Source organism: Gossypium raimondii, chromosome 13 (genome assembly GCF_025698545.1).
Source record: "Gossypium raimondii isolate GPD5lz chromosome 13, ASM2569854v1, whole genome shotgun sequence".
In the NCBI taxonomy this organism is placed as follows: Eukaryota; Viridiplantae; Streptophyta; class Magnoliopsida; order Malvales; family Malvaceae; genus Gossypium; species Gossypium raimondii.
In genome coordinates, this window is record NC_068577.1 from 4,973,312 (window position 1) to 4,992,997 (window position 19,686).

Genomic DNA, 19,686 nt, shown 5'->3' on the forward strand with positions numbered 1-19,686 from the left:
TATTTATTTTACTCAATAATTTTATAATAAAATATATATATTAATGGGATTATTAATAGGGTTGAAGTAAAAAAAAATTTAAGGGAGTCGAAATCAAATTGTTAATTTTTACAATAGTAAAAATGTAATTTTTAAAGTATTAAATCAAAATTTTATCATTTTTAGAGGGTCAAAATATAATCTTACCTTTAATAATTTAAAATTTTAAAAATTTTAAAAATTTTAAAAGACCAAAATGAAAAATTTGTTCATTAATCTTACTAAACTTGATTGTTGCTTTTCTCTTATGAACCAATTCAAAAATTGGCGGGGAGACGGTGATTTTTGGCAAAACTTAGGAGACCAAAAATAATGTAGACTTGTTCATAGGTTGAGCTATTTATCTAAGTCCGAAGGTCCGCTCGAAATTTGAGAGGATTTTGACAAAAATATTAGGCTTGAAAAATGTTTTTAAGCAAAAAAATTAGACCCATTTAAAATATGAGTTGGGCTTGGACTTAAACATTTAAAGCCTAAGCTTAGCTCGACCCAGCTTGTTTACTTGTTTAAGGCCTGTTATTTTTATATGTTATGTAATTTAGAACACATTAAAAAAATAAACATATACTAAATATAAAATACTACTCTAATATAAACATTAAATTAATAAACAAAAAAATATAAAATTTAACAAAAATGAATTAATAATGTAATAATCAATTGGATTTTAATTTTAAACCGTATAAAATAAATAAAAACTTAAATTAAAAAATTAGACCTAAATTTAGGCGGGTTTTAGGGTTTTCCCATTTGGTCATTTAATTAGTTGGATTCAATGTATCTATGCTTTTCATGAGTTTTCACTTTCTCATGCAAAATTGAATTTTAGAAACAATTAAATGCATATTATTATTATTATTATTTCAGTTTATTGATTGATTGTTTTACTTTCTTTCTCTGCTTCATATATTGCATGTTAAATTAGATTTTTAGTTAAAATCTTATATTAGAGTTATAGTTCCTAAATTAAACATCTAAACATGCCACTTTCTTCAAAAAAGTGAAAGTTATTTTCTCTAAAATTGTGACTAATTTAAAAAGTAAAAATCACAAGACTCGAATATTTCAACATATCAATAGATGTAGGTACACTTTTTAACTAACTTTTATTTTTGATTTACGACATTACAACTCTTAATTTATTAAAATTTATATATTAAAATTTTACGGTTTTAATAAGTGACATCCGGACGACTTGCTATGGTAATATATATAAAGATATTTATTGATTTCGCTATTAAATTTTAAATTTAAACATAGCTATATATTTTAAAACGATTTAATTGATATATAAATATATGTTTACATTATCGTGGAAATTGTTTTGTTTTAAAATATAAACGATCGTGTGAATATAATTTAAGTCGTGTTAATATTGATTGATCCAAAAGAAGGTTAATATTTATCAAAATTATATGTACAATTGTGGAAATAAACAGTGATGATTGATTGGCTTTACATGTGACCAAGAAATTGACCCAAAGGAAGATTTATTGTTTAACGTGTTTTATTGTCAATGTTTGATTACTACATCAAAATATCACTTATAAGTTAATAGTTTGTTTAAATATGAAATATTAATGGAGTGTCGATATATTGAGATGAGGTTTACCTTTTATTGAATTTATTATTTTAGTTTATATTTAAAGTTTTATTTGAGTTTGTTTTATTTGATTTAGCTATTATTATGCCCACCAACATCATTGCATGCATTGATTATATTCTCATGTTAAATTGTACAAACTTTAAATCATGATATAAAAGAATCTTATGATAATTTCCGGAGTCATGAATCTTGACTTTGCGTTAAGGGTTATACTCTTCCATTGCTTATGTATGAGAGTACCTTTGACCAAAAGAGGGAGATGGAAAGTTGGGAGAGATCAAATTGCATCTATATAATGATCATGTAGAAAACTTCTAGAAACATTCAAGGGAGCTATATCAAGTAAGATTACCATAGTTAAAGAATTCATGGTTGACATTGAAAAAAATGTTTTTTTTTTAAATAAAAAAAGGTTGAAACTAATACATTCTTGGCAAATTAGTTGAAATTAATACATTCTTGACAAATTTAACTTCAATGTGGTATACAAAGAAAAATAAGGATGTTGCGGATAGGTCATAAAAAGAAACCAACTAAGGATGTTTGTTTCTCTTGTGATGCGATAGGTCACAAAAAGAAGAATTGTACCAATTGTCACGTTTGTATTGGAAAACTTGTTTATGATCAACATTTTGTTATACAGTGAAATTTTAAAAAAAATTCATAAAATCGAATCTTTGTTGTGTTATTTATGAAAATAAATTTTTCAAAATTAAGTACATGTGTTTTTGAGCCTACCAAATTTTAGTTTTCGACCAAATGATATTCTCTACTATTCTCGATCCTTCGATTGCTAAAAAAGTGGGCTTTTATTTAAAACCAAACACAGGATGAAAGTCATAACTTTCCAGTGAGAACAATTCACTTTCTTTATGGGGAATCAAAACCAAAATCTTTCTCGTGAGTACTCATAAAAATATAATTTATTAGAGGCTAAAAACATTTTCCCTAAATTTTGATAGAGTATCCACGTATGACTGATGTGTATTTTCGACTACCCTATAATCTCTCTATATAGGAAAGAAATCACGAGTCTAGTAGAACATGGGGGAAATAATATTTAATAAAGAACCTAGAGTCCCCTTGCAACTCTATGTGGTGGGCACAGCGTGTTGTCTACCCCTAGTAAAACATAGGCTCATTATGCCATTCATATATTGGATACAATTATATGTGCAATTTAGTTTTAATTTTAATTAAAATAAGTTCATACAATTATTCAACCCAATAACCAGTTTGTATTCCCCAAACATTATTTTATTTAATTAAATTATTTTCTTAACTCAATTCTAATTCTTTCAAAATCATGACAATTTTACCGTATTAGAATCGATGAGTTAATAAATTCAACTATCCTATTCATTAAAAGCGCAATGACTTAATTAATTTAATTTTCTCTTCCAACTCAATTATTCAATTACAATATATTAAAGAATAATTCAAAGAAATTAAATTAAATTTTAAGTCATCAATTGTTCCTTCCAAGAAAATGTATTTAATGTGGATAATAATTCATACAATCTACTTCTCTTTCGCTGTTTTAATTCAATTATTGTATCAATTCAAATTCGGGTATGGATCATTGGGAAGCAACCAAACGAGTCATGCAATATCTTAAAAACAATTACATGCTCAAATATCGAAGATCTGATAAGTTAAAGATCGTCTGATATACAGACTCCAACTTTGTTGGATGCCAAGATTGTATGAAATCTACGACAAGCTATACTAATATGCTTGCTGTAGGAGTTGTCTCTTGGAAGAGTGTTAAGCAACTAGTCACAGCTTCTTTGATCATGGCAGCTGAGATTATAGCATGTTACGAGACACCTAACCATAGAATATGGATGCAAAATTTTATTATTGGGCTGCGAATTGTGGATGGAATAGAAAAACTACTTAAGTTGTTTTGTAACACCCCTAACCTGAACCTGTCGCCGGAACAGGGTTACGGAGCATTACCAGAGATTTCAGAACAGATAATAGACATTTCACATCATACAATGTTCATATCAGAAATCAATCATAAAGTCCCTTATAAGATCCTTCGAGGCCCAAAATACGCATTAGAATCAAGTCGGGACTAAATCGAGAACACAGAATTTTTCGCAAAATCTCAAAAATTTTCCAAGGTGCAAGGGACACACGCCGGTGTGGCCGTGACACGCCTGTGTCTCAGGCCGTGTGGGCATTCGATGTGAGGCACACGGTCGTGTCCTAGCCCGTGTCTATTTTAGGTTGCATACTAACTTGGTCACACGGCCAAGCCACACACCCGTGTGCTAGGTCGTGTGAACAATTTAATTTACAATAATTAGGTGCAAGAGTCACAGGGCCAAAACACATGCCCATGTGTTAGGCAGTGTGCCACACACGGTTGAGACACACGCCCGTGTCTCTGCCCGTATGGGAAATTCGGAACATTCTGTTTCTCAATTTTTAAGAAGTAGAGGACACACGACCAAACTGCACACCCTTGCACATGGCCGTGTGTCACACATGGCTGAGACACACGCCCGTGTCTCTGCCCGTGTGTACGAAAATAGGTCATTTCCAAGGCCACTTTTCTCACCCAAATTGCCTTCTACCTACACAACATTTAATCACATTCACAAGTCAATTCATAACCCTCAAATCAAGCCAAAAACCAAGTCTTATGCATGCTATACCATCATATTTATTCAAGTATCCAACTTACCAAATTGTTCAAATACTCTTTTAAGCATGTTTATACATAGTATACCAATCCAACCAATTCAAGCACACAAACACCAAACATAATATAATTTCATATATGTGTAATACCATCATTAGCCATTCCAATGGTTAATTACAACCAAAACATTCATTTGTCAACATTGGTTTATTAGCTTATACATGCCATTATTGTAATACCCCGAAAATCTTTACAGTAAGATATTATCTTTGATATAATAAAATAAGAAAATAAAGCGTCAAAAAGGGGAAATTTTGGAGTTATGTCAACATTGGGTCGTCTATTATGACATATTAGTTCAAGAAAGGATTAAATTGTAAAAGTGAGAAAAGTTTTGTTGCCCAAGAGTAAATACTCAAAAATTAAGGGGTTAAAGTGTAAATATGAAAAGTTGAAGGACCAATGGTGTAAATATTTTAAGGGTGGAATGATCTAGGAACTAAGAAAAATGGATGGATTAGGACCAAATTGAAAAAGGTGAATAAGTTTGAGGGACTAAATCACAATTTTACCAAATTATGTGATGACTCAAGATGGAATTTTAAAAGATCATGAAGGGCAAAATGGTCAATTAGAAGAGAGAGAAATCTAGAAGATAATGATGATGTTGGAGATATTTTAGATTAATTAAATAAATAAATATTAGTTTATTAATATTTTGATTTGATTTTTAAATGATATGTTATTATTTTATTATTTTAATATTTAGTGTATATATATATGTGGAAAGAAAGATGAGAAGGATAAAACCCACCATCTTTTCCATGCAATTCACGTTAGAAGAGAAGAGAAGAAAGAAAGTTTTACTTTCTTTACAATTTAGTCGTTCCACCAAAAATTCATCATTTTTATCTAGAAATCAAAAGAATTTCCATATCCATCAAGAGAGAAAGATAACAAGGAGACTATGGGGAGCTAGAATATCAAGTTAAATTCAAGAAATAGAAGCTGGAGGAGAGAAAATCAAGTTAAAGATTGAACTCAATATGACAAGGTAAGTACATCAAGATTTTAATATATTTTTAAGTTTGATATTATTGAAAAAGCATGGAAATGATGTTAATGTAAAGTTTTGTATATATGATCCTATGTTCTTGATATGTTAGTGAAGAGAAAATAAGAGAAAGTGATGAGAAATAGTGTAGAGAAAGAAAATAAGGGTGTTATAAACATGGTAATAAACATCTTGCACTAAAATGGTTTTGGACAGTAACAGTGGGCTCACTTTGAAAAATCACCATAAATTATGAAAATCGAATTAGAGTATGAATAAAATATGGAATTAAATCTTATTGAGTCTAGTTTATCATAAAAGAAACGGTGTAAGTAATGGAATTTTAAATCATGACATATAATAAATTTTGTGAGACAAGGTCAGAATGAATTCGGGTTCCCCTGTTCTGACTTGGAAAAATCATTAAAAATTGTACAAAAATATTTATGGGTTAAAATTTATATGTTTAAAATCCTTAATGAGTATATTTTCAATAGAAACAAATGGGGACATCATCCGAATTCTGAACAAAGAGATAATTAATTTTTAGTGAAGAAGGGTCGGAATTGTCAGATAGCAGAACAAAGGTGACTTTAAAGAATAAACTGTACTTATTGGCTGAACCAAAAATTCTGAAAATTTTAAGGTAAGAAGGTATGTGAGTCTAGTTTCAGATAAAATTATCGGATCCTAATTTGGAGTTCTGTAGCTCAAGATAAAAATAATTTAGTGGCTATGACTCAAATGGACAGCTTTGAATAAATTTACAAGTAAATTGTGAAATCATAGATAATGTTACTTATAAGCATCTATTATAAATTAAGGATGTGGAATGGAGAGGAGGAGGAGGAAAATATATACATGAATATTCAGTTAGCATGGATAACTTGCACGTTTTAGACTCAGGGACTAAATTGAATAAAAGTAAAACTTTAAGGGTAAATTTGTAAAAATGTCAAAAAGTGACCAAATTGCATGAAATGAATTGTTTTATCATTTAAATTAGTAAATGAGATGAAATATTAATTTAGATCAAGATTGGGTGAAAATTTGAGAAAAATAGAAAACTTCCAAAATATCCCTGAATTTTGGTATTTCTGCAATTTAGTCTGGTAAGCTCGAATGAGCTATATTCTGTAATAATTTTAATTGAAGTGAATGCTATTTGGTAATGAAAATTATATATATGTGTGTATTATTATTGGAATTAAATTATTATTGGTAATATGTATAATTATTTGATACATTTAGCTGATTATCGGAAGCTAAATTGAGTTGGAAGCTTGTTGGAGATATATCACAGTATCCATTGGTTCTATCGGTAATTTTGGATGATTTGATTCCGGTTATAATGGCATGTATAAGTTAAATTGGTTAATGTTAGCTCATTAATGTATTGATTTTGATTGGTTATAAATATGAATGCTAGATAAAAATGAAATGTCTGAAAATTAATTAGTAAACTCCGGTAATGCCTCGTACCCTGTTTTGGTGTCGAATACGGGTAAGGGGTGTTACAATTATGCCCAAAGAAAATTTCGCTATTTATATCGAAACGAGTCGATGGATAGTGTGATGTACCTCTGACCAGCTTCCAACCTTTACAAGCTTCTGAGTACTATAAAATAGAGGAAATAAAACAAAGTAAGCTTTTAAGCTTAGTAAGTTCGTATAACGGGAAATTAACTTACCATTCATTTACATTTAAAGTAAGCATACAAAGTACATCCAAATCAATTTAATCAATAACCTAAGCACTCACATCCTCATCAAACATGTTAGTCATGTATTTCATATAAATAACAAGAACAAGAATGAGCTCATAAAATATCATATTTCCATGTGTTTTCAAGTAAATACAGGTAACGATTCATTCGAAATTCATTTTAACTCATATCAGAATTTCTCCCGTTGAATCATTTAAAATTTCGATGGATACATGGGTAGTACACATGAAGTGTACAAATCTGTAAACTGTCAATTCATATTCGGGAGTGCTCACTAGAGCACATAATCGGGAAGCCCTCTCTTAAGCCAAATAACGGGAAGCTCTTCTGAGCCATATAACGAGAAGCTTATCCAGACTGTATAACAGGAAGCTCATAAGAGACATAATCGGAAAGTTTATGCGAGCCAATAACGGATAGCTCCGAAGAGCCATATATCGGGACGCTCTAGATAGCCATATATCGGGAAGTTCAAGCGAGCCATATCGGGAAGCTCACAAAGAGCCTTTAATCAAGAAGCTCACGAAGAGCCATACAACGGGATGCTTATAAGAGCTACGGTGTGCCCACAACACATGCAAGATCACAACTAATCGGGATGCTCCGAATAGCTATTATCGGAAAGCTCGCAGGAACTATATAACAGAAAGCTCGAGAGGGCTTATAACAGGACGCTCTTTCAAGCTATGGTGTGTCCGTAACATATGCAGGGCCACAACCAATACGGGAACCCTGCATCCAATCAAATTTCATTTATTCAAACAAAACTTAATATTTGTCGGGCATTGTCATATATGTAATCAATTTCATGTACATGGTAATTACACAATTCATATATATACAACATTCAATTCAACATATAAATATACACAATTTAGTTACACGAACTTACCTCGATAATCGTTCGTGAATGTAGGCTACTATTCCAATACCTTTTGTTTCTCTCGATCCAATTTTGAACTAGGTCTATCCGGTTCTATACGAGTAAATTTAACTCAATTTAATATAATTCATATTCTATTCAATTCAATTCACATCTTAGGAAAATTTACCATTTTGCCCCTATATTTTATTTAATTATGATTTTGTTTTAGGCTCGAAAAATAAAATTCATGCAATTTAATCATTGTTCCAAGCCTAGCCAATTTTCACATATAACATTTACAGCCCATTTATTTCACAAAATCAAAATTTTTCCATGAATTTTACATCTTTTCAATTTAGTCCCTAAATCATAATTTCATCAAAATTCACTTTACAAAAGTTGTTTACCTATCAACAACATTTCCATTTATACCATAAAACTTCATAATTCATGCATATTCATCCATGGAAAAACTTTAATAATTTGATAAATTTGCAAATTAACCCCAAAATATCTAGATTAGGTTATTACAATCTCGAAAATATAAAATTACTAAAAAGCGAGACAAGATTACTTACCCAATTAAGCCAAGTAAGTTTGCTTGAATGCTTTTCTCTTAGCTAGGTTTCCATGAAAATAATTTGGGGAAAGATGATGAAAAAGATGATATTTTGTTAATTAATTAATTATCATCTTTTATTATTTCCACTTTCCAATTTAGTCCTTTTCTTTACTCAAATTTCCATGGATGAATCATCATAATTTTCTACTAACTCCTCTTAATGGTATATTTGCCTTATAAGGACCTCAAATTTTGAATTCCATAGCTATTTGATCCCTCTAGCTACTAGAATTCAACTTTTGCACTTTATGCAATTTGGTCTTTTCTAACAATTAAACATGTAATCGGTAAAATTTTTCTTAACAAAATTTTTATATATTATTCCTATCATACGGTAGATCATAAAATAATATTAAAATAAATTCTCTTTTGGACTCAGATTTGGAGTCCCGAAACCACTATTCCAATTTCACTAAAAACGGGCTGTTACATGTTTAGTGACAATAAATCTGCAACCCTTTATTCCAATAAGAATTGGAGCACATCAAAGTCGAAGCATATGGACTTTAAGTTCCTAATTGTTAAAGAAAGAGTTCAAAGTGGTCATAAGTCTATTGAGCATATCGATATAGACTCCATGGTTGCAGGGCTGCTTACTAAGGAACCATCGCCCAAGGTTTTTCATGAGCACATTGCTGATATTGGTGTAATGACATTCAAGGGTATTCGGTTTTAGTGGGACTTTGTAATTTTAAATGCTTTTCTATTATAGACGCATTTTTTGTTATTTCAGTTTACGGATATCTTAAGGTTATTTTCTGCAAAAATAAATTTTATTTGGTTTATTCACACTCTAATTTTGATAAGGTTTGATCTCACTAAGGTTTAAGGATGACCAATTGGAAATAGACATGTTTAGATCACATTGCATATGATTTCCATGTCATACATCCATACTTCATCTATACCATTTGGTTGTGTCAGTATAAGTTATTAGGGGTGGATTTAGTTAGAATATATGTAACGAAAGTCATCTTGGTTTTATGTTAACATAATTAATGGATGAGATTATTCGAATACCTTTTGAACATGATAGTAAAATTTTGTACTCATTAAATTATAAAATGACATGTAATTATAAGGTAATTAGTATATATATGTCGCCCAAGTGGGAGATTGTTGGGTTATATGAATGTCACATATATAATAAAAATAATTACATGTTATTATTTACTAGCATAAAAGGTTAGCCAAATTAAAAGTGATCTAATATGATTAAGGCTTATTGGGCTTCTATTATTAAATAAAATACATGCCAAATATGTTTAGATACTCTAGCAACTAATTTCTACTTGATTATGGACTAATTAAAATTAAGGATAATGTACAAAAGTTATATATTAAGGTTATGATCCACAGACATACATAACTTTTCTAACATCCCATCTTCAGAATCACAAGATTAATAAATTTTACTATATCAATAAATTCAAATATACTTTCGCATCTAATTTTTATTAATGAACACCCATATATCCATCGAGAAAGAGCCAAAATTTGACATGGTCAACTTTTTTTGATATTTGGAATCACATGCTAGCTAGCTTCTTCCTATTATTTAAACTATACAAAACTTGATTAATTTTGGATCGAATTTCCCACAACCAACCGACCCTTTGCACCTCCAATGTGTGCCCGTGATCCACATATAAATATACATACATATTAATTAATTATGTATAGTAATGCCAATTTGCCAACTCTTATATGTCACGAGAGCCTTATAGCATCTTCTACTAATTCATCAATCCCATATATACTATATCTGCATAGAATTTCATCACCAAATACCAAGCTGTCCTTTTAGAAAATGGTGCAGTGGTTTGTGGTTTGATTCCAAGTTAACTTGAGTTTAGTAAATGCGGATTTAGATATTTGTCGAGGATTTTAATTATTATTTATCATGATTTAAATCCATATTATTTTTGCGGATAATAGATATTTAAATCTATTTTCTTTTTTTAATTTTTTTTTAAAAAAATTTGTACCTACTAAAGTATATTCAAAAACTAATTTAATATAAATAATAAATATATTCAAGTTTTAAAATAAACATGAGAATTCGAATTACAAATATCCAACCCACTTTCATCCAAGTCCTAGCTTTCTATATAAAGGCCTAACTCTCTTTCTCTATCAAAGCCATTCCAAGCAAATTACAAGTGTTGTTTAAGCTCAAAAAGAAATGGAGGGATACGCTAAGCTTATGATCGTGACAATGGTGGTAGCTGGTTTAGCCCTTGGGTCCGGACCCATGGTGGCAAATGGTCAGAAAGTTTGTGGCATGAACAAAGAAGGTTTCAAGGCATGCCAGCCGAGCGTGACTGCCGGGAACCCCAGCCCTCCGCCGCCATCGGCCGCATGTTGCATGGCTTTAAACGAAGCCGACCTCACATGCCTTTGTTTCTTCAAGAATTCCAAGTTGATGAATGATTATGGAATCGATTTCAATCGAGCTAAGGACCTGCCCGTGCAATGCAATTTGACCAAATCTTTCAATTGCTAGATGTGGGATTAAAATGAAAAACCCACTAATTTCCTTGCGTTGAATGATTAACTAATTATTTCTTTTGTTTTGTTGTTGTTATTGTTTGTGTTTTGCAATTTGTTTTTGTGTGTGTTGGTGTTTTGTATTTTGTTGTTTGTTTTTATTCCAATTTTGCAATAATCATATGTAAGTTTTTGTAGTTTAATTCGAACAATTTTAATCTCAGTCCTTCTTGAATTGGCCGATTTTAGTTTTTTCGAATTTTTAAATTCCACTCTTGAACCGAATTTTAGTAGTTAAATCCATTAGGAAAAAAATTATTATTGGTATAGTAAGTTGTGGGTTTAGTCCATGTTTTTTAATTTGATCATGTTTTCTCCCATGTTAAAGATTAATCGTTAAATCTATTAATTAAATTACGTGACCCTTTGTCAATTTTAGCCCATATACTTTTCAAAACTGGTTGATTTTAGTCCTTATATTTTTCAAAATTTTAAATTCAATCCTCAACCAAATAGTAGCAATTAAATCTATTAAGAAAAATCTTGTTATTGGTCTCATATGTTGTGGATTTTCTCCTATTTGATTGTTTTAGTTCACATGTTTTTCGAATTTTGAAATTTTATCCTAGCTCAAATGATAATAGTTAATGTTGATTTTCTATGAGTATTACGTGAAATAACGAGCTAAGAAGGCGTTATCGTGTGATAGGAACTTTGATGAATTTAACTACTATTTGATAATGACTGAAATTTCAAAATTTAAAAAGTACATTGACTAAAATGATTAAATTAAAATATATGAACTAAATCTACAACTTATGTATAATTTATACTAATAACAAAATTTGACTTCTTTTTGCTAACTCTATTATGTTGAGATGTTATACATGAAAATTGAGTATCCGACCTAACTAATTTGTTTTTTCGTACAATATCTTTAAATAGGCTTAATACACTATTTAGTATATGAGTTTGACATTTTATTCTAACATTGTATGTGTATTATTTTTGGTACAATATGATACATGTAGTGGTGTACCTAGGGGGCTAGCAGGGGTCTCGGTCCCCGAAAAATCCATTTAGATTTTTTACAAATTTTAAAATTTTAAATTAGTAAAAGTAAAATTACACTTGGGCCCCCTAAAAATAATAAAATTTTGATTTAGTCCTTTAAAAATTATAAAGATATAGGCTATTAAAAATTAGAATTTAATTTTAGCCATCCTAAAAAAATTTTCTGGCTTTGCCCCTGGATACATGTATTTGGTAAAAGTTATACATTTTGGTCAAATACATGTACAATATTGAATAAAGAAAATAAAAAAATTATCAAATTTAAGTTGCAAATGATATATTAAGCCCTTTGAATATTCATAGTGTGAATTAGACCTGTCCAACGGCCGGGTAGCCTGTCGGCTCGATATGCCTGACCTGACTTGGGTCAAGCTTGGGCAAGGATTTTTGTACATCGTGTTGGCCCAAATTCAATTTAAATAATAAAAAAAATATTTTTTAAAATTTTAAATTTAATTATAAAATATCAATTAATTTTTTTTAATATTTTATTAAGTTTTGAACAGTAAAATGGGCTTATTGGTCGGGTTAGTCCTGCCAAAAAATGGGTATGGACATGAATTTTTTCTAAAATCGGGCCTCAGTTCGGTCCAACCCATGGACAACTCTAGTTTGAATATATATATTATTTTATTATACCCTAAAAATAAATGGCATCAACCCAAACTCGTTTGTAGAGTTTTTTTACTCCACTGACAGTGTATAAGATAATTATCCTCCATGGTCGAAATCCTTGGCTTATAAAAGTATTTCCATGACGCCCAAATGGTTTGTTGAAGAGAAAACAAGGAAGGCAATATGCATCATTCTTGGTAAAAACTCGAGCCAATCTGGGAATAACTTGTACCAAGATGGAAGAAATTGACGTCCATTCTTGTTAATATATTGAGATGTTAGAACCTCACTTGGAGTAATTGGTTGATATGGCCCAAACTTAATGTAAGCTCGACGGATTTCGTCCTGTTGATTTGGAGGGTAATCCCAAATAGACTTTCGAAGTCTCAAATCATGCTCTAAAGAAGAAGCATCAAATTCCTTTGTTTCGACTCTCAACACCTTACAAGGATGTTTAGTAACTTGAGAAGACTCGATATCTCGTTTAGGATCTTGGGATTGAGAAGGCTTGTTATCTTGTTCAAGAGTTTGGGAAGACTCGATATCGCGTTCAAGAGCTTGGGATTGAGAATACCTGATATCTCGTTCAGGAGCTTGGCAAGATCTGGTATTTAATTTTTCTCCACTAATAACAGAAGGTTGAGGAACCAATTGATCATTATTACTTTCTGACACCCTTCTCTTGAAAAAAAATTCGATTTTTTTATTGACCATAATTTAATTGAAAAACTTGAAGATTGTAATAATATATTAAACAACAACATATTAGGAAAAAGAAAAAAAGTAAGACAAATAAATAAAGAACATAATTTATGCAAAAATATTTACCGAGTGATTTTTTGCATAAGGAGCCAAGAGGGAGATAATTTGTATTTTTTTACTCTATGCTTTCAGTCCCGACATCAAACTCCTTTCTTTTTCTATCGGCTATGTCAATATCGTACCAGCGAAAGATAATTCCTTAGCAAGACATACAAATCAAAATATAAGAAAGTCACTAACCTAATATGTATGGGTATGGCCGAATCAATTAATTTTAGAATTTGGCTTTAAAGTCTATCTTAGACCTCTAAATTTAATCTTTTAAGGCTCATCATATATTAATATTTGATTATTATTAAAGTTATATAATTAAAATTGAAAAATACTTTGTTAATAGAAAGTATAACCTTATATATAAAATACAGTTTGACCAGGGAGAGAAATGCTATACAATGTGAGCACAAAATTTTTAGAATAATTTATATATAAAATTTAAAAATCTGAAATTTTCAAAGGGATGACTACCCCGCCTCCCTTGGAACCCTAGTGCAATATGCTCCCTTAATAAAAGTTATATAACAAATAAACAAGAGGCGGAAAAAAGATAAATATTTCTGACTCGTTTCATATTTTATGAACATATATTAAATATTTTTCTAAAATATCAAAATATGCCAACACAAAGCTCCTTTTAAGTTGATGACACCATCCTTCTCCAGGGTAACAGACTTTCAAAAACCCACCATCACTACCTAATTACGTCTTAATTGCATATTGCTTCCTTTTACAACCCAAAATGAACTCAATTAAAAATATGCATACAACTTTCAAAGCATAAGTAATACATTAAAAAGGTAACTTAATTCATTTTAAAAATAAAATTAAATAAATTCTCCTAATTATTTGAACTTTGAGTGACCAACAGAACCAAAATCAAATCAACAAAATTATTTACATTTTTTAATTACTACTATTTTTCAAAAAAAAGAGCTGCTCAAATATTTTTTTAATAATTTTATATTTCTTTCGCCCAGACCCTGTAGTAAAGTCAAATACATCCAGGGATAAAATAAAGTAGATGTAACTGCGAATGCACCTTCTGTATCCACTCAAAATCATGGTGCATCAAAATCCTTTTTTGGAGATCTGTTAGGGTTTGATTTTCATCATTGAAACTAGAACTCAAAGTCTAACATTTCTACGATACATTTATGACTACCATTGTTGGCTAGAAATTGTAATCCCACCGTCCGAGGCAAAGCATACTAGACATGCCACACTTTACTTGTTATATAGATGAACAAAAGAAAAGATGAAGAATCCTGCCATCTGCATCAAAAACCCATACCAATAAGTTAAAATACATCACCCGCCATTTCTTTCAAGGGAGGAAACCACAAAGACTTTTCATTTTTCTTAAAGCACTCATGTTTGATACTTCATCCCCATCACATATTTACATACCGAGACCATTAAGTATGATCCTCCTAATATGTGGAAGAACTTAAAAAAACAAAAAAGTAGGCATATCTATGACGGACATATATCCGTGTTTGACACTTATTTTTTGAATCCGGATCATATAGAAGTAGTTTGAAAGGAGAGTGTCAGAGTCTTACCGTAGAAAATGCAGCTCCGTAGTAGGGATAAGCAGTTGGTATGAATCTTTCATATTCATTGTGTCTATATGGCCTGACTGGAATCTGCAAAATTCGAAGTTTTGATAGTTTATTTGTAAAATAAAAAATTCCATGAGATGTGATAAACCCCAAAAGCAATTACGAAAAACAATATTAGTTAGATGAAAATAACTAGACATAAATCACTATCAGTTACTCTCCTATACTGATTTTTGAGAACTTCTATTTCTATTGCAAGTTTCTTCCAGATAACTAGTAAGAGAAGTCTCAAAGGAGAAATTGTATCCAGAATCATGAGAAACAAAATACGATACCTGCTTTGAAAGGGATAAGCTTGTATACCCAAGCTTTTGGTACTCAACCTTGAACTGGAAAACACCATAAACATCCGGAACCTTAAATGACGCGGAATAGAGACCCTGCAGTACAAGAATGGACCAGTATTTTATGTGGATGACTTCCTACTAAGAGAAGGGTGATTTCGCAAACCATATAATCTAAAGAGGCAAATAAAGAACCTTTTTGTCATTCGACAAAGTTTTCAAAACATAGGGGCTCATCATGTAAAACTGGACTTGGACATCGTCAGTAACGTATGGCTCCCAGCTAGTTCCAGACCACTCATAGATCTCAACCGAGTATTCCTTCATAAAATCACATCCATTTCTTTTCAGTTAAATTTCTGCAAAATGGTATTTACATTAAACAAGACATACAGGGAGGAAGAATTACCAACTCATCATTAATCCTGTACAAAGCAGATTCATCTGTTTCTCCGACTTTGTGGTGTTTTACATTCACAGCCTAAAGATCAAAATGAGTTAAATCAGCACCACACATGTGACATGCCCATAATTTTTTTACAAGAAACAGATATTTACAATGATAAAGTTGATCAATATGCCCACCTTAAGATGACCTCTTTCATGGAAAATCCATTTGCTAAGTTCAGTCAAAAATTGCTCATTACCTGATTTCTCATATCTGCCATCAGAAAGAACATTTCTCACAAGCACGTCAGTTAGTAAACAACAACTAGTATGCACTTAAGTGCAAGGGCAAAGGCATAAATTTGAGTATAAACTTGGAAATGCATCTGGTTCCCTCCTTCAACGAATAAGAAGATACATATAAAGGATAAAGGTTTAACATGGACTTCAGATGATGGTTTCAGGACCTAAAAACTTGTTTAGCTTTAGCTGTTTCCTTCTATGTATTGAAAATCAGTTGCTGCTGACTTGTTTTAACATTTCCAAGGTCTTATATTGAAAGGGTAGTTTAGAGAGTTAGAATTTCACTCACTTGGTTGAGCTCCCAGATTTCTGGACACCAGATCTAAAAAATCTGAAAATATTTTAACAATTTATCAAGACATGTGACATGTTTATAAAGTTCAAAATCAAAAGGAAACAAATTCATCAAGGAAGCTCGGTTAACTTGAAATGTTAATATACCACATACCGATTGCTGAACATACTTAGTGAACCAGTAATCAGAATTCGTGCATTGTTCCTTGCCTACAAAATAAAATTAAAAAAAAAAAAAAAACACCATCACAGAAAAATAAGTTTCTTTCATTCATGCAAAACTATCTTAAAATAAGATGGAACAGACAGAGGTTCATGATCTGGCCGTGCAGAAGATATATGAACAGTTGTTTGTACCTGGACAACTGAAACCAAGGAGATTGCGGAACCCGTCAATGATGGTGGAGTTGACAGCTTGGACAAGGGATTAGCTGAATAGGCAGATGGAGAAGCTGAGAGAACCTTTAACACCTAAACATAGGGCACATTTTAAAGGGATCAAAAAGAAGCTTCTGGTTTTAATAATTGAAATACATGTTCCTTAAATTCTTTGAAACCGGATGCAGGCAGCTTACCAAGCTATTGACAGGATTAAGTGAATGGCCAATGCCCTGGAAAAGTACAGGAGCCTGTGGCAAATTTATTAAAACTATTGTCACTGTAATCACAACCACTGAATAACATACAATGAGCTTCAAACAACTTATCAGAATTCAATATAAGCTTGTAAAATGTGTGGCTAGCTTATATATCAGAGAAATAACAAGCATTACAACCTGAAAAACATCTAAAGAAAAGTGAACTGATATGTACTACTTTATCATGATCGGAACAACCTCGAATTAGCAGATCAAGACCGATACCCTAATGAGCAGAGTAAGACTGAAAATGCAGGTCTTAATACTTACCTCAATTTTCTTGCTTCCTATAATCACATCAGATTTAATAAAATCATCAGATGCAATCAAAGTATGATCTCCTTCTGTTTCCGAAACTGCATAGCCAGTGTGATCGATAACCATAGCCGAAGGATCCTACTCATCGAACAAGGAAAGATTCTATACACAATAAAGTAAAGCAATAACATAGCACGAAAGCATCAAATTGGAGAATACAAACAACATCTGACCTCATCGAAATCAACTCCACATTCGGTGGCAATTTCCCGGATCAAATCAGAAGCATTAACATCCGCCGCAATAATTAAATCATGACCAGAATCAACAAAATTGATAATGGCAGCAACATCAACAGATCCTCCAAATCCTATTTAAAACAAAACAATATCAATTACTACTTCAACGAAAAACGCGTTAACAAAAAAAAGAAGAGCAAATGACAACAATTCATTTAAAATGTGAAATAACTGACGTTCAACAGAGGGGCAGAATAGGATCAAGGCATCGTAGAGATACTGGCCGTAGCGCTGCAAGGCGATCTTAGGATCGTCGGTGAGTTTGAAGTCAAGGTCAAAGCCGCGTAATTTGAGAGAGTTGAAGTATGAGGAGTGGGACGACTTGACGGCTAAATCGTCGAGGAGGACCAGGACTCGGCGATCGGTGGGAGTCTCGGGAGAGAAAGAATTGCATAGAAATGGAAGAAGGATCGAGATCGAAGCAACAAAAATCACCCAAAATTTGCCCATTTTTGGGGATTAGGGTTTTAGAGTTGAAATGACTGAGGATTTGGGAGATTCAAGGTATCTACTATCTAATATCACACTAGTATTCCCCACTGAGCGAGCCGGCCCTTGAAGTACGTTATAGATGTATATGGTCCGAATCGGATCCCTCGGTCGAAACTTGATTTTACAACCGTTAAAAAGCGTTTACCATCGAAATTGAAATTATGATTTGGGTTAAAAAATACTTTTCGAATTGATGTTAATTCAAGAGGGTTTGATCTTTGTTCCGGGCATAAAATAATTTTAAAATTTATGATTAGCGCCTACTTTCTTAATAGACTTACCGAATGCAAAAAATTAAACATTAAACTCGTTCTAGTGGTTATCTTAGAAAAGAAATAAAAAATTAAAATTAATAACAACTTACAATAAGAAAAGTGAATAAGGCTAAATTTAAAAATAAATTTAGCATAATATGTTTAATAAACTAAATAAATTTATGAGGAAAGAATATCGTAATTTAATTTTGTCATCGATTAAAATGATCTTTCATATTTTTCGGTAATGTTGTCCTTTGAATACAACTTGAAATTTCCTCTTCGAGAAACCAATACTTAATAATCTCCATTTTTTGTAGTATTATTTAGATGCTATTTGTTTGAAAATACTTAAGTGTTGAACAATATTGTTTGAACCGGACTAGTTGGTTGGACTGATTGAACTAGACAAAAATCGGTTGAACTAGGCGATTGAATTGTAATTTTTTAATTATTTTTAAAAATTTTAATAATTTTTTAATCAGACTGGTTGGACCAATGAACCAATGGCCTGATTAGTTCAGCCACCGCTCTATTTAAAAAAAACATGGGTGTTCGATACTATTTATAATGATAAATCTTAATTTTAATCGGTATATAATTGTAACACTAATTAAATAAAAATTATTTTAAAATAATATATACTAATAATTAATTAACATGCTTAATTGTGTAGTTCAATCCAATAAAAAACTTTATGCGAAAAATAAAAATGGTTATTAATAAGATTTTATCTGTTATTAATAATTAATATTATTTATTTTTAATATGGTTAAATTAAACTTCAACTCAATTATATAGTTGGTTAAAATTCTATTATTTAAAAGTAAAAATGTTTTTATTATTTTGAACAATAAAATTGAGATGGCCTGATGTTAAAAAATTTAAGTCCAAATCCGGCTCAATGTAGGCTAGACTAAACTAGTTGTACAGATCCCTCGACACATTAATACTTCTTATTTCGTTGTTTAGTTTAAATATTTTATATATTTTATATACTAATTTTAATAAAATATTTTGGTAGAAAATAATAAAATATCATAAATATATATATGAATCAAGTATGGAAATATAAATTTTAAAATAATTAAGTATAATTATGAAATTCAATTCTTATATTTTACAAAAACTAAGAAGCTGCTCACTATATTATAATTTATTAAAATTTGGTTTTGTACATTGTAATATAAGCTAATTTAGTCATTAGTAAACAGATGAACTTTAGCTATTTTTGCTAATACATTACATATAAATTAGAGAACTGTTGGTTCCACTACACATAAATTAT

General features: G+C 30.8%; 2 protein-coding genes across 2 annotated transcripts; one reads left to right on the forward strand and one right to left on the reverse strand.

Moving 5' to 3' along the window:
* Nucleotides 1-10,754: 10,754 nt before the first annotated feature.
* On the forward strand, nt 10,755-11,075 carry LOC105781795 (putative lipid-transfer protein DIR1). The gene has a single exon (XM_012606322.2). It carries the CDS (start codon nt 10,755-10,757, stop codon nt 11,073-11,075), a length of 321 nt encoding a protein of 106 aa, XP_012461776.1.
* A 3,426-nt stretch (nt 11,076-14,501) lies between these two features.
* On the reverse strand, nt 14,502-18,210 carry LOC105783375 (dolichyl-diphosphooligosaccharide--protein glycosyltransferase 48 kDa subunit). The gene is made up of 13 exons (XM_012608783.2): nt 17,829-18,210; nt 17,587-17,723; nt 17,366-17,491; nt 17,033-17,086; nt 16,815-16,928; nt 16,612-16,667; nt 16,453-16,494; nt 16,059-16,134; nt 15,883-15,954; nt 15,669-15,794; nt 15,465-15,569; nt 15,130-15,213; nt 14,502-14,839 (listed from the first exon to the last, which is right to left on the reverse strand). The coding sequence occupies exons 1-13, from the start codon at nt 18,100-18,102 to the stop codon at nt 14,792-14,794; spliced, it is 1,314 nt and encodes a 437-aa protein (XP_012464237.1). The 5' UTR covers nt 18,103-18,210; the 3' UTR covers nt 14,502-14,791.
* Nucleotides 18,211-19,686: the final 1,476 nt, after the last annotated feature.

Bases quoted from the DNA above. Each gene is read 5' to 3' on its own strand.
- LOC105783375 (XM_012608783.2), bottom strand. From the start codon at position 18,102: ATGGGCAAATTTTGGGTGATTTTTGTTGCTTCGATCTCGATCCTTCTT. The intron at 17,724-17,828 runs GTCAGTTATTTC...TGTTTTAAATAG, and splicing joins ATTCTGCCCCTCTGTTGAAC to GATTTGGAGGATCTGTTGAT. The intron at 16,135-16,452 runs GTGAGTGAAATT...TTCTGATGGCAG, and splicing joins AAATCTGGGAGCTCAACCAA to ATATGAGAAATCAGGTAATG.
- LOC105781795 (XM_012606322.2), top strand. From the start codon at position 10,755: ATGGAGGGATACGCTAAGCTTATGATCGTGACAATGGTGGTAGCTGGT.